Raw genomic sequence first — 15,957 nt, forward strand, 5'->3', positions numbered from 1 at the left:
ACTCTAAAGCCTTTTGAGTTCAGTAACAGGCCTTGATTTCTTTTTTTTTTTTTTTTTCCTTTTGAGGTGGAGAATATGTCTATATGGTAGATACCAAGCTGTGGAAGATCAAAAGTTGATCTTCCATTTAGCATATAAATAGAAAGAGCTAAACAAAATTGGATGAATAGCTGGGTTAAACATATGGCATATGTTCAAATCTGCTATCTTATTCTTGAAAGTTTGTTCTCCTTGACATGAGAGAACAATAGAATGAATCTGAGAAATGTTCTAAGCACGGGTAATTACTCTTTTTGCTAAATGTTTGAATCAGTCACTGATTTTACAGCAGCTAATAGCACTGTACTGTGATTTTACTCAGATTTACAAATTATATTTAATATTTAGGCTTTTGCGGGGGGGGGCAGGGCTAGCAATCTTCAGAACATCCCAACGTTTAAATGGGGTTTATTTAAATTTCCAGGGTCAGTAGGCATGTATCTTAACTTGAGCTGGAAGTGGCACTGGGAAATCCAATCCTCACTCCTAATTTCAGTGAGGCATATCTTGCTTAGTACAAAATCAACTTCAAGGCATCAAGTTTGCTTGTTCTGTCCCAGACTTTTCTTAGTTTAGTGTCTTGTGGTCAAATTGTCACAGCTAGTAGTGTGAGTAGAGTCTGGAAGACTTGGCAAGTGTCAGGAATCTTGCAGGTCTAGAAAGCATTCTAGGAAAGTCTGTCTGACCTTGCCTTGTTTCCATGGGGTGGCAGCCTTGAAGTAAACACAGGTGACAGATAGCTAGGATCATAGAATAGTTTGGGTTGGAAGGGACCTTCAAAGGTCATCTGGTCCAACCCCCCTGCAATGAGCAGGGACATCTTCAACTAGATCAGGTTGCTCAGAGCCCTGTCCAGCCTGGCCTTGAATGTCTCCAGGGATGGGGCATCTACCACCTCTCTGGGCAACCTGGGCCAGTGTTTCAACACCCTCATTGTAAAAAAATTCTTCCTCATGTCTAGCCTGAATCTCCCCTCTTCTAATTTAAAAATCTTACCACTTGTACTATCACAACAGGCCCTGCTAAAAAGTCCATCCCCATTCTTTTTAATAGGCCCTGTTTAAGTAGTGAAAAGCTGCAATAAGGTCTCTCCCTTCTCTTCTCCAGGCTGATCAACCCCAACTCTCCCAGTCTGTCCTCATAGGAGAGGTGCTCCAGCCCTCTCATCATCTTGGTGGCCTCCTCTGGACCCTCTCCAACAGGTTGGGGGTCTCACCAGAGGGGAGTAGAGGGGCAGACAGTACATCGTTGCTACCATCAAAGTGCAGTCATAACAGAATTGCACTTAGGCTCTGTGTAGGCTCATCGAGCAGTCCAGCTGCTTGATTCTTGGATTTGGAGATTCATAGTGCTGCAGCTCTGTGTCACTTCACTACTGTTTTTCCTGTTCTACAACTGTGAATTATTTTTCCTATTGTTATGCTTGGTATGTTGTTGTTGGCCAACATAAGGATCCTGCTGTCTATATTTGTGAGGATTTTGACTTTTTTCTTTTAAGCAAGCAGGTAGCAATCCTTTCTGTCAGCTGGTATATAATGTTATCTTGTCCTAACTGGGTGTTTTGGGGCTAGAGGGAACTCTGGTGTACTGTAATGGGCAGCACAGTAATAACACCTCACTGGCACTGTGAGAAAGTGTGCACTGAAATAAATGCTCTTTTTCAAGTTGTTTTCAAATTACTTGCCTTTACCCAGAATGAATCAGGAGAGCACCCATATGCTTATGAGTCCACCGTATCATAGGATGCAGTAAAAGCTCACAAGAAAGAGCATCATTCTTGGAGATAAGCAAGAATCTTGCCCTGGCACTGGAGCAGAACAGCCAGAAAAACAGCCAGATCAGATAACTGTCTTGAAACAGATTGCTTTTTCTCTAATACCACGATCTTTCTTTAGGCTTGTCATTCATGCTCAAAGCTTTCATCAAAACCATGTCAATCACTGTGTCTCACTTCTAGAATCAAGGATTAGTGATTTCCCACCCCCCTGTTACTGAATGTAGCAAATCTTTGCAGCTTACTGCTCCCTTTAGTTATTGCTAGAGACAATTCCTGTCCTTAAATATAAGAAGAATGGTCTCTGAAAGAAACTGGTCACCTGGAAACAAGTACATCAATGATCTTAAGGCACAGTTGATATGAATATCAATTTGTTAGCCATTTTTAACCATAATTAAATCGAATTATAAATCTCCACCAAGTAAATGCTTTAAAGTTTCTAATACAGCTGCATTTACCCAACAATCTATTTGGGTAGAACTCATGCCAGTCCATTCAATTCCTACTTGTGTTTTTTGTATCATATGAGATACTACATTTATTGCAATGAAAGAGGTTCATTACAGAAATGATGATTGAAATATCACTGCTTAGGATTCTGGGGAAAAATATTAGTTTTGTCTTATAGGGGCAGTACTTGCATGTATGAAAAAGGATTGAGATCAAGTGAAAATACCTACTTCTATGTGATCATAAGTTTTCTCAAACTTTTCGGAAAGGTGCTTGGGTCATTCTAAAAATGGAGTCTCTCAAACTTGTATTTTGAATTAAAAATTATGCATTTAGTCCTTTGTTACAATCACTGAATTGCATAGGATTTTTCTGTGATAAGACTGTAAGTTAAATCAGAAGTAAAAATAAGTGTGTGATTCAGCTGAGGTCTTGCCAAATATATGAACCTTAACTTGGATAATGAAGTAATTTTTATTCTTTAAACTCTTCATATTTGTTAGACTTGCATTATGTGGTGGATTTATTTTTTTAAAAGAACTGTGCTTTAAGGCACTATTTTTCCATTAGTATGTAAACTCCTTGAGATGTCAATACAGGAAATTTTACCTGAACTGACTTTAAAAGGTTGAGATCTATTTCCTTAGTTTTGTGGGTTGGGTTACTCTTTCCTTCACTATTGCTGGCTTTCTTTGCTTTTAAAGACCTGCTCTTAATATTAATTTTTCCGTGTGTTGGTTTCCCAAGTAGTTGTGAGCAAGAGTACAGTGATGAGCCATACAATGCAAACCTGTTCTGGTTGTCTGTAACAAGCCTTTCCCCAGGAGTTGTAAGGCTGTTTGCTCTGCACCATCCCTTATGGGGCTGTGCATCTGAAAATATATATACTACAGATATTTGGTATGTGCAGGTGTCTATTACATGTGTATAAGTGGTGTACTGCAAATTTAGTGTTCTTGTATATAATTTTCCTTGCTTGGATCTTAACAGAGTTCTGGGGAGTGGGCTGTTCTGTGACAGTCTACTTCTAGTTGCTCACTTCTCACAGAATCACAGAATGTTAGCGATTGGAAGGGACCTCAAGAGATCATCTAGTCCAATCCCCCTGCTGGAGCAGGAACACTTAGATGAGGCTACACAGGAAGGTGTCCAGGTGGGATTTTTTTTTTTGGTTAATACAGAAAGTAAAAATGTAAACTCCTAGGTGAGCTTATATACACTGACATGTTGATCTATGTTGTGAAATGACTTGAGATTAAAATATTTCTTTGGTATTCCTGTGTGATCTCATTTTTTGCTTTGTACTAAATTTACTGAATACAATTATTGTGGTAAGTAAAATGCCCTAAAAATGCTATAGATTAAGGCAGAAAACTTGTGCAGTGTTTTCGTAAAATCAATGTCATGTTTGAACTAGTAAACTATTGGATTTCTAAGTTTTGCATTGAAGTTTTTAAATTGTTATTATAAGGTGTAATAAGCTCAATAGCTTTTCCTTGATGATTCTGGCTAGTAAGATCATGCTATAAACTAAGGTGAAAATATTTGAAATAGCAATTGGCAAATTGTTTAGTGACTTTGAAAATGAAGAATCCTCTGTTCCTTGTAGCCTGGCCTTTAGTTCTTGGTGCCTTAAGATAAAACCATTTAGGACTAAGCAGTGAACTAAGTCTAAATATGGGAGGAGGACATCTCTGAAATAAAAAAATCAAAATTACACAGCTGCTTATACTTCAGACTTTCTCAGTTTTTAAGTGCATTAGAGTTATGTAAGCTGTCATGCAAAACTCTTTGGAAGACAATACATAGGGAAAATAATTGGCAGAGAAATTAAATACATTTTTGCTTCACTTACATAATGGCATAACTTCTAAAATACTCTTAACCTGAAAAAATAGCTATCTGCAAGCTGATAAAAATGCATACACTTCTTGTATGTTGCTGGTTGAATTTTTCTACTGACTTCTCAATTTCTAGTATGTGTTCACAGACTCACAGAATGGTTGAGGCTGGAAGAGACCTCTGGAGGGTATCTGGTCCAACCCCTCTGCTCAGGCAGGGTCACCTAAACCACATTGCCCAGAACCATGTCCCAGATGGCTTTTGAATATTTCCAAGGATGGAGAATCCACAACCTCTCTAGGCAACCTGTGCCAGTACTTGGCCATCTGCACAGTAAAAATGTTCCCTGATGTTCAGAGGGAACCTCCCATGTTTCAGTTTGTGTCATTACCTCTTGTCTTGGCACTGGGCACCACTGAAAAGACCCTGGCTCCGTCCTCTTTGCACCCTCCCTTCAGGTATTTATACACATGGATAAAATCCCCCCTGAACTTTGTCATCTCCAGTCTTAAAAGTTGCAGCTCTCTCAGCGCTTGTTCATCAGCCCCTTAATCATCTTCCTGACCCTTTTGTGGACTCTCCAGCATGCTCGTATCTCTTGTGTACTGGGGAGCACAGACTTGGACACAGTACTCATGGTACTCATGGTACACCAGCGCTGAGCAGAGGGGCAGGATCACCTCCCTCCACCTGCTGGCAATGCTTCTCCTAATGCAGCCCAGGTACCATTCACCTTCTTTTCTGCAAGGGCACATTGCTTGCTAATGTTGAACTTAATGTTCACTAGGACCCCCAGGTCCTTTCCTGCAAAGCTGCTTTCCAGCAGGTCAACCCTCAGCCTGTGCTGGTGCCTGGGTTTGTTGCACCCCAGGGGCAGGACTTTGCACTTCCCCTTGTTGAAGTTTATGAGATTCCTGTCTGCCCATTTCTCCAGGCTGTTTAGGTCCCTCTGAATGGCAGCACAACCCTCTGGTGTATCAGCCACTTCTTCCTGGTTTGTGTCATCTGCAGACTTGCTGAGGGTCCACTCTGCCCCATCACCCAGATTGTTAATGAGGATAGTGAAGAGGTTTGAACCAAGTATTGACCTGTCAGGTACACCACTAGATACTGGCCTCCAGCTACATTTCATGGCCTTGATTGCCACCTTCTGGGCGCGGTAATCCAGCCAGTTTTCAGTCTACCTCACTATCTGCTTACCCAGCTCATACTTCATCAGTTTCTCTATGAGGATTTTATGAGAGACAATGTCAAAATACAATATCCACTGCTCTGCCCTCATCTACCAGGCCAGTCATTTAATTGTAAAAGGCTATCAGGTTGGTCAGGCGTGACTTCCTCTTCGTGAATCCTGATCACCTTCTTGTCCTTCATGTGCCTGAAGGAAATGGTTTCCATATTTGTTCTATCACCTCCCCAGAGGTCAAGGTGATCACTCAAAGATTATCAAGAGCCTTGAAATGTCACGAATGGGTAATTAACTTTGTCATCTTGTTGTGGGTAGTGGACAAACTGAGCAAGTACAACCAAAAGCAGCATCACTGCAGAAGTTAGACTTTTGGAATTAAATGACACAAATCTACTTTTGATAGAATCTGGGATATAATTGAATCTCTGACAAAGAAAGATACCCTTTTTAACTTGACAGCCTGTCTCTAGGTTATAAACTCAGTAGTAACACTCTCTAATGAAATGCTGTTGTGATATGTTTGTTATCTGTTTTGCTAACATGTCTTTAGAGCACAGCGTATGTCACTACAGAAATGCATGTAATGCATGTAATGGTTTTGGTGCTTGTGCACAAGGTCTACCGTTCTTTGAGCTGGTTTATTCGTTGTATCTGTTTCCTCTCATATAGGAGTGCATCTGTAATATACACATATGTACATATCTATTTATTTGAAAATATATGCATACAGTGTTACAGCTTTTTAAAAGCATTGGATGATCTTTTAAACACACACATAGATCTAAAAGAGGTGTTTTAATAAACATATTTATGTCTTGCCTTTCTCCAAAAGGAGAAATTCTTTATTAGTCTTTTTCAGCCTTTGTGCTTTTTCTACAGAAAGAAACATTACCTTCACATCAGATACAGCTGTGCTGGGAAGGTTGTCAGGACCCCTCTATTATCATTTATGATGCCATGTGTATACTTAAGTCACATGCTGGTTGTATGGCCATGTTATATGCTGCTTACGCATTCCTTCCAAGCATGCATTCTTAACCCACATCACATATACCTTTGGAGTTGTAGCCAGTAACTTTCGTGTCCTTTAAGTTTTAGCTAAAACTTTTTAAAATGTCCTGTTATGCTAATAAAACATCTGCGGCATTTGGATGACGATTGCAAAGTTATTTTTAATTGTGAAGAAGACAAGAAGCATTTTTTGTATTCTCTTCTGACAGACACTGCATGTGCCAGTTGGATTCTGTGTTTGTATTACTTATATAGGCAGCCTTGGGTGAACATAATGGACAGGCAGCAATCTAGGATGACAGGAATTCAAGAAGACAGTGGAAATTAAAGCTTTGGGATTCTGACAGGCATCTTCTGAATCTTGCTGAAGTAATGTAAGATGTTACTGCCTCTGAAAGTGTTGGTAACCAAGTCTTTACCAACTGTTACTCTGCTCTAACTAGAGATGACCATTTCCCTAGCAGGGCAGCAGAACACTAGTCATGGAATTGTAGAACAGCCCAGGTTGGAAGGGACCTTGAAAGGTGATTTGGTCTAACATTTCTTGAGAAAGTGAATCTAGATGACATTATCTAGCATCCTGTCCAAATTGCATCTTGAAAACCTCCAGTGATGGGGACTCTGCTACATCCCTGAGGAGGTTGTTCCCGTGATTGATGGCTCTCAGTCTGTAACTGCATAGTGGTTTCATAGTATGTACCTGCACCTTCTATACCAGAGTGTGAATGTGGGTGGCGGATGAGCAAGAGTTAGTTCCCTTTTGCTACTCTGAGGGTGGCAGGAGGCTGGGTTGGACACCTGTGGGCAGTGGTATGGGAAACTGCTGATGGGAAGTGGGAAGGTGCTTTGGGGCATGGCTTAGTGCCCTCAGAACCCTCTTTTCTTAAGGTTGCAATTTTCTCTCATTTCAGGCAGCAAACCACAGCCAAGGTGTTATCCTTATTTTTACAAAAACTTCCACTATTCTACTGTTTTTTTACATGTAATTTAGTTGTATTTATCTTTTTGTTACCATTATTTGTATAAAGAAACAGAGTCAACCTTGAACATCACCTTGGTTTTACAATAGAGTTTATTATACTTACTGAAATGCTTTCCTATTTTAGATCTCGGTTGTTTCCTTTTTTTTTTTTTTTTTTTGGAATACTATCAATGTACTGAATGATCTCAAGAACTTATGTTTTCCTCTCCAAATGGATGCTGTTCAAAACAAGGTGCAGAGAAGAAAAAAAAGAAAAAAAAGGCTAGCTGGGACCTCCACAAGTTGAGAACTCATAAGATGCTTGCTTCAGTGTTCATTCTTGTCCATATGGTAGGATGAAAAATGTATTGTAATTAAGGAAGTCAAATGGAAGAAAAAAATCTAAAGGTACTTGTTACTTAGTGTTTGCTAAACAAAGCAGCAAAGCTGTCATTCATCATTTTAAGATTAATTGCAAGTTGATGCGGTAATGATTTTGTTTCTGCATATAGTTTTGAATCACTGGCATAATTAAAACAGGGCTGGATTTGGAGTATAGATTTATATTAGTACCTTGTTAAAATTAGTTTTAATTCATTATAAGAAATTAATATATGTTTGGTCTACTGTCTACATCTTTTTCTATCTAAAAAAATCTTATCATGTAGTTTATACCATAAATTTTAGTCTAATCAGAAATAATATTTGGATTCTTTAACAAAATCTGGGATTCTGCTTTGCTGTTGATGTTCAGTAACTTTGGAGAAGAAAACATTTGCAAAGATGACAGTTATACAGAGCAGTTTTTCTTCTGTAACAAGGCAAGTGGGAAATGAAACGTATCACAAGGCAGTGATGTTTTGGTTTGTTTTTAGTTGTCAAACTGATGTATTTGTGTTGTTTGAGAACACAGACTTGTTTATAATGATATTAGAATTAGCAGATAGACATAAAAATTGGAGTATGGGAAAGGAAATAGTTTTACCTAATTTCTCTTCTCCCTTTTTAAAATTTTTGCTATGTATTGTCTGTATTGTTGTATTTCTGTAGCACATGGAGTATTCCAGTTGCAAGGACATAATCAGCAGCTACTTTGAGCACTAATGTAAAAACAAATGTTTACAAATCTTAATCCCTTTTTTCTTTGAGGACCACTACACCAGGAGAGACTAAACTTTTAGCTTCTGAAGTCTATGATATCCTTCAGTCTTCCAACATGTCAGACATGGACAGTGTGAATGAGATGAATTATCGTCGACGAAAAGCACAGTTTTTCCTCGGCAGCACAAATAAGCGTGCCAAGACGGTGGTTTTGCATATAGATGGCCTTGATGATTCGGTAAGGAAACCTTCAGCGCTTATGTAAATAAGGCATGCTGTACTGAGATGTATTTTGCCCACAAAAATAATGTATTCAGGCTACTTGTGTGGCATCATCAATTGTCAGCAATTTTTGTGAATCGTGTTTTGAATCACAAGATATGTTTAAAATCTTGCATAAATTGAGCTTATTCAGAATGTCTAAAGAAGACATTTTAAGGCAGTTTCCTTGGTGGCTTTTTAATTACTCTAAAAAACTGTTCTGTTTCCACGTCTCTTAATTTTCTTTCCTTTTCCAAGAAGGAATGGAATAAACAAGGTACCTTTAGTAGTTTCACTTAAGGATATCTTGTGGTTGTATCGGTGTGTTAAACTAAAAGAAGTTTCCTTTTAGTTATGAGAGATTTCAGACACACTTTGTTTTTTAAATTACTTTTCATTTAGAAATGCCATATTTTCTTTGGGCTGCTTTTGCTACATCTTTTCATTGTCTGTGAGATCTTTTCTGCTGTAGTGACCAGAATGGCATTTGAGTTAATGAGGTCTCACTGAGTCTTTATGTAATGTCAGAATAACTTCTACGGATTTATCTACCATACCCCTGTAGATAACACCCCAGGGCCATGTTTGCCTTTTTACGGCTGCCAAACAGCATGTAGACTGTTTAAGCATGTTATCCACAAGTGCCCTCCGGACTCTGTATCTTCAGTTTTGTACCCATTTTAAATGATCAGACCTGATCCTTTGCTTTGTTGCTTTATATTTTGCCAAGTAAGCGTGTCCACAGGCCCAGTTTATCAACAGCATACGCGTCGTACTGTTTTCATAAGACCATGGTTAATTCCTTTAGAAATAACATGCTGCTCTAGCTCACTTTGTACAAAGTAAATATTTTTACAGTTTCGTCCTTCTAGCACTTGCTCGGTCTAGAAAGGCAGTGCTTTGTCAACACCATTGGCTTTTGTACTCTGAAGTTTGGTTTTTTTTATTCAGCCCAATTAGTTGTCTCCTCTTAGGTTTGTTTTGTTTTATTTTTAAGCTTGTAGTTGATTTGTTTGTTCACAGGTATCTCCAAGCAAGAAATTTAATCCACTTCTACTTTGTGAGTTTAGATTTTCTGGTTATAGTCTGATTCTGTCTTTTAAGTGTTTTCTTTGTGTTCTTTCACAATTGGAACTTAGCAAGATTTGTAGAGTTTTTCTCTTAAATGCTGAGGAAAAGGTATTTTGAAGAAGTGTAGGATGTCTAGATGTTCAGCTCCAGAGAGCAAAACTGCAGCCTTCTGTAGTTGCATAAAGCACACGAGCATATTTTTTTAGCTCATCATAGAAGAAAAATCTGTGTGCTGGCTGGAGATGGGTAGTATACATAGCTCTGTATTTCATCAGATGATTAAAGAAATGTTAGTGATACTCCAAGTGCCCACCCAGCAGTTAAACATCCCTATAATACTGTTCTAAATGTCAGGATAAGTTGGAAATGGGAGAATGGTGAAGGATGTGAACAATAAAAGCAGCTTAGTTTAATTCTACATTCCCAACTTTAATAGCAAAGAATATTAGGTGACACATATGAATGGTAAAAGGCATAGTAAGTAAACATGGGACTGTAAATACTGTGTTCTCAGTTCACCTGTGTTTTGTCATTTTGATTTGAAACAAGAAGCTGCTGTTAGGAATGACTGCAAATCCTGCAAGTGCTTGTGGATTCTAAAACCTCGTAGTAGATATTGATTATTTCAGGAAGGGAGGGGAAAGGTCAGTTGCTGTTTAGTGTGGGGTTGGATGTTTTTATTTTAAGATCTAATTATCAAATTTGATGATAAGCTTTAAAAAAAAGGAAAAAATGAAGCAGTGCATTTTAGTAGTATATATTAGGGTATGGTATTCATTGTTCAGCATTCTATAATAGCAGAACTACTTGCTGGACTACAATGTGTGCAAGAAAATAACCGAAAGTTCACCTGTCCTGCCATGTGCTCATGCCCAGGGGGACCATGCAGAAAGCTGTCTGGGTCTGCATTGCTGGGCTTTGTACCTAATTGCCATAGCTAGCCATACTTTGCAAGAGATGTTTGTGCAGCAAGGCCAGTGGCTGCCAAGCTTCCAACTTTTTATGGAATCTGTATGGACCTTGGTAAGTTTTGTCTATAAGAGTGATTCACCAGTTACCTAGTCACTGAAAGCCTCCGTTTGAATTAAACTGAGGTGACTGTGACTAACCTTGGGATCTCAGAGTAAAATGCCAGATTTTGTCACAGAATTGCTATGCAACCGTGTAAGTATAAATTCTTTAGGCTAATAAGCCGCAAGTGTGTTGCTTCTTATGTCCAAAAGTAGTTTTGACTTTCACTTACGCGTGGCAGCCTGTCATCGGTGCATAAAAAAAATTTCTGTGTATGAGAAAGGTAGCCTATCCAGCACTGTTAACTTTTTAACTGTTGAAAATGTTAATGATTTTAATATATAAATTCACACAAATGAATTTTTTAATATATATGCTAAACTGCTAAAAAAAGAAAGTTAGTCCTTCCAGATATTAAAAGTATTTAATTTATTTGTTGTGCATGAAGCTATTCCAAATACTAACCAGTACTTGATAACTAATATAAATATGCTTTAAAATAGCTTATTGTTTAAAATCTTCCAGAAACTTGCAGTGGAAGTTAAATACGTCATTATTTTGAACCTGTGTAAGGTTGTTAGTTTATTTCTGGTACAACGTTTCATTTCTTTTTTCTCCTTCTGAACTATCAGTCTCTCCAAGCATATTTTAATCCTTTTTGTTACAACCATCTTGTGCAAATATGAAAAGGAAAAAAAATAATAGAACGTTCTGAGATAATGTAGAACAGATGCAACTAGTACAGGTCAATGTGATGTTACAGCACAGTAGGCGATGTCACTTGCTTTAAACATAACATTCTGTGGATTATCAGGCAAATATTTTCCTTTGAAAGAAGAATTAAGGTTGTGCCGTGCAGTGGTGTCCATGAGCTGCCACAGATGAAGCAGCTGAAAAATACAACAGCTGGTTTGATGCATTCCGTCAGTATGGAGGCAAGGTGTCTGATAAATAGCAACTTAAACACTAACTACTCATCAATGAGCACTTCAGTCAATCAGAACTTAACCAGAGGGGACTGTTTAGCTGATCATACGGAGAAAAACATTCTTTGCTTTTCAGCACTTTTCTCTAATTATTTACAGTTGATTCCATCCTTCTTTGACTTCTAAAGTGTAAGCAATTTTTTTCTTTTTCTTTTTTTTTTTGTGGCAAGAGAGTCTAATATTTGTGCACTATAATCTTCGTTTTTCTTTTACAAAAATGCTGTTGAATAACCACACACCCTCAGACATAGAGGAATTCCTTAACAATTAATTGTTAGCATTTTCACACAGTGTATTATATGCAAGTACCTTAATTGTGGGGGTTTTGTTTGTTTTTTAGTCTCGAAGGAATCTTTGTGAAGAAGCCTTGTTGAAAATTAAAGGTGTTATTAGTTTTACCTTTCAAATGGCTGTTCAAAGGTGCGTGGTGCGAATTCGTTCAGACTTGAAAGCAGAGGTAAGCGCTCAATAACCCTCCAAATCCTCACATCGTTGCATTCTGTCACACTAAGCTCTTGGTTTTTTCTGTGTGCTTGTAGGCATTGGCAACGGCAATAGCATCAACCAAAGTTATGAAGGCACAGCAAGTTGTGAAAAGTGAAAGTGGTGAGGAGGTAAGATAGATCTTTTTAAATACCAATTGTTTTAGCTTGGCAGTATCTTTAATGCCAGCACCTCTGTGCCCATAACATCTGATGCCTGGCAAATTTTTCTAAGTGAGAGTCCTACACACAGAGTACAAGGAGAATAAAGGGTATCCTATATAAAGACATGTGTCCGTAGAACAGTTTCACAGAACTTGTTGTTCAGAACGAGGACAAAAAATACTGTAATTGTTTCTCTCCTTAACGATATAAGGATCACAGTCACATTCTTTTTTTTGGCTGCAGTTCCTGAAGTAATTTTATTTCACAACTACAGTTAAAGGGCTATGTCTTTATTTATTTGCTGTTTTTTCTCCCATGTTAAGCCAAAGCTTAGTAGATTGCAGATATAGTGTAAGCATATATATCTAAGCATAGTAGATTGCAGATATCTTGTAGGTTCCGTTTGTATTCTCTCTGTATAGGAGGATGTGAAGGAGTCTCACAGTATGTGTGCCTGTCATCCTGAATGTATAGATATGTGTAACACTCATTTGTTCTTTTAAGTTACAACATTTGACATAATTTTAATCTGCTGTGTCGTATCAGATGCTGGTTCCGTTCCAAGATACTCCAGTGGAAGTTGAGCAGAATACAGATCTACCTGAATATTTACCAGAAGATGAAAGCCCTAGTAAGGAACAGGACAAAGCAGTGTCTCGTGTTGGGTCACACCCAGAAGGTGCAGCAAGCTGGCTCAGCACGGCAGCAAACTTTCTATCGAGATCTTTCTACTGGTGACTTGTATTTGCTGTTAAAAGACTGCGTGAATGAACCAACAGGGGGGCCAGTTTTCCATTGGTGTGGTGAACTGCCAAGTGCAATTTGCAATAACGCATCACAAAAAATTTTAGATTAAGCAAACGTATGCTGCATTTTACATTTTATTGGACATTTAGCCTGATAGGGCAGGGGTCAAAGGACAGAGGCCTCCAATCAAATTGTTCTTCATTTGTTTTTCATGTAGATTTTATTGCTTCACTTTTTAAAAATGGGTCCACTGTTATATACCAAATGTTTATGCATATAGAGCTTTAAGTTTGACTTCACATGAAACACATGATAGGCAGAATCCATTTAGCTCAAGTCTCAGGGCCTCTGTGAAAGAAAATTCTTAATAGCTCTAGTTGTGCATTAAATAAAATGCCCTTTTTATTTTGGCATCCCTTTGGACTAACATTATTTTGTTTAACTTTCTATATTTTGACTCAAGAGAAAAACAGAGTCTGTCTCCTTTTCTTGCCTTGATTTTTGCGAGCCGGGCTCACAGCATGAGCCCAATGTTCCCCTTTTGTTATTAAACTAGAATCACTACAGACTTGAAAGTTATAACCCTTTTATGTATATTGATTTTTTTTCCCAGCCTGCCCTTAACAATTGGAATGCTTAGATTAAGAAATAAGGGATTGAATAAACACAAATATGTATACATACATTGTACAGTAAACAAACTAGAACATATTTGTAATGATGGGTGTGACTGACTGATGTATATAACTAATAAATACCACTGACTGCTCTTTAGACTACCTGGGAAGAGTGTAGCAAAAGCTGTGGTCTAATGTAGCGATGACCCACTGCAGCTTTGTCTGCAGAGAACAGAGGGATGTAGACTGTATTGGGTTAAGAAATGGTGTTCACTGTTAGCAAACCTTTAATGGTAACTGAAACTTCGAACTTGAAGAAAAAAGCAGAACCGAATGCCTCTTTTGCCGCAGTGCCACACTCGTAAATTTTGACTTTAACCCCTTTTTATTTTTTACCTAACAAATCTGATATGTAATCACTGTTCACTCCTAGTGTCTTTCAGGAAACTCCCATGAAAAGTGTATCAGCTTGGTTAGGCTTAAAAACATATGCAAACAATTGGCTTTATCTTGTTACTTACAGGCAGCGTAGGTTTAAAGATGCCTTGGTAATTTCGGTGACCAGAAGTGATAATGAAAGCAAAACTTCTGTAGGCAGAGAATAATATGTATCTGAGCTGTTAGTAAACACTGTGTGCCTGAGAAGATTCAATACGCAGTGTGTGAAAACTGCAGTGCCATTGCTTTGTTGCACCAGAGAAGTACAGCTAGGAATTTTAAATAAAGTTATAAACCTCATTATACAACGCTTTTTTTGTGGTAACGTATTTGCTGTAATATTAATTATATTTATGTCTTGGAGACTTGGAAAAAAAATGTATCAAAGTTACTCACCTGTGCCTATGCACAAAGAATTAAAAAAACAAATCGCAGGCTGTCATAATGTTACAGAAATGCTGAGGAAACGATAATGTAAAATAATAATGCAGGTCAGAGTTCACCCACCCAAGTTAATTGTCATTGTAGGATAAAAAAGAAACAAAAGCTTGTTGGCAGACTAGATGTCTCATGTTTTTTAATATATCTAGTTTATTTTTGATTCAGGTTTACACGCACAGATTGAAAATACAGGCTTTTCAGAGCATGTATTGCTTTAAATATGTAATATTACTCATATTGCTGTCTAGAATGTTACAGTACCAAATGTGTTTGAAAAGTCCTCTGTTCTATAGCCATGAATGCAGAGTTTTCTTTTTCTGCATTAACATCTGTTTGCATTTGCATTACTGCACATCTGTTTACTAAAAGACTACACCCTTTGGATATTAATGGTTCAATACCAGTAGGTATTACAGTTTGTTTGTGCATTTGGTCTGTAGGTGTGCTTTTATGACAGTATTGCAGCTCTTGTAGAACAGTTTAAGGCATCTGTAAAAGTTTTTGAAATACATTGTAAAATAATAAAGGATAATATAACTAAACAAAATATGACTGTGCCTTTTTAAAAGTCTAAACAAAGGCTAGTGTCTTTTTAAACGTTCTGGTGTTCTTTTAAGCTATTTGTGGTATTAGAAATAACATCTTTTTAATTTAACAGAGGAGAATGTAAACATTCAGTCATAGTGAGACCTTTGCTGCATATCCCAATGGGGCTTTTATGTATGTTTAGAACATGCTTGCATTTTAAACAAAGTTTTTGTAAAAAGTAGGTATGTAGAAGCTACTTAAGGACATTATCTCAAACTCGTTATTAGGTTGGTGGGTTTTTTTCTTTGGACATTAGTGCTTTTTTTTTTTTTTTAAATAACTGATGCTGTATAGGTCATATTTCTTTAAGGAAATTAAGAAGAACCAACGTTCCTGGAAAACCTCCTATTCTGAAAAAGTAAGATTTTAAAAAGACACAGCACACAGCCATTAATTTTATGCTTTTACTTCTTCAGAGGTCAGATTAAGGATAAAAAAGTCCTTTTAATCTGATCTGAGGAGATGACCAAAAAAAATTACTGCAAAATTAGAGGCTTCCAAAAAGAAGCTGAACTGGGAGAGAGAGCACTGGTATCACATTGCACTGGTTGCAGAATATTCGATTGCCAAGGAAGCCGCCACGTGCATCATGGTTTAAGCTCCTGAATTGTCCCAGGGTCACAACCGTGTACAGCATAATAGAATAATCACTACCATGTTTCTTCATAATAAGAGTAAGTGCTGATGGGATTGTTAGAGGCAAAATTGAGGCTCATAACTGTGCCTCTGTGAACAGCTGTCAGAGCACTGTAAGCATTCTGCAGTATTGTGAAATACAAT

The 15,957-nt window shown here is 37.8% G+C and overlaps 1 protein-coding gene across 1 annotated transcript in view; it reads left to right on the forward strand.

Moving 5' to 3' along the window:
- ARMC1 (armadillo repeat containing 1) overlaps window positions 1-15,130 on the forward strand; it is a 31,985-nt gene extending 16,855 nt beyond the window's left edge. Inside the window, exons 4-7 of the mRNA XM_082044452.1 lie at window positions 8,419-8,608; window positions 12,040-12,156; window positions 12,239-12,313; window positions 12,893-15,130. Coding sequence (XP_081900578.1) covers window positions 8,419-8,608; window positions 12,040-12,156; window positions 12,239-12,313; window positions 12,893-13,084 — 574 coding nt within the window. The 3' untranslated portion in view covers window positions 13,085-15,130. The remainder of the gene's footprint in view (window positions 1-8,418; window positions 8,609-12,039; window positions 12,157-12,238; window positions 12,314-12,892) is intronic.
- The last annotated feature ends 827 nt before the right edge of the window (window positions 15,131-15,957 follow it).

This window comes from Streptopelia decaocto (genome assembly GCF_964273445.1).
Source record: "Streptopelia decaocto genome assembly, chromosome: 2".
Lineage (NCBI taxonomy): Eukaryota > Metazoa > Chordata > Aves > Columbiformes > Columbidae > Streptopelia > Streptopelia decaocto.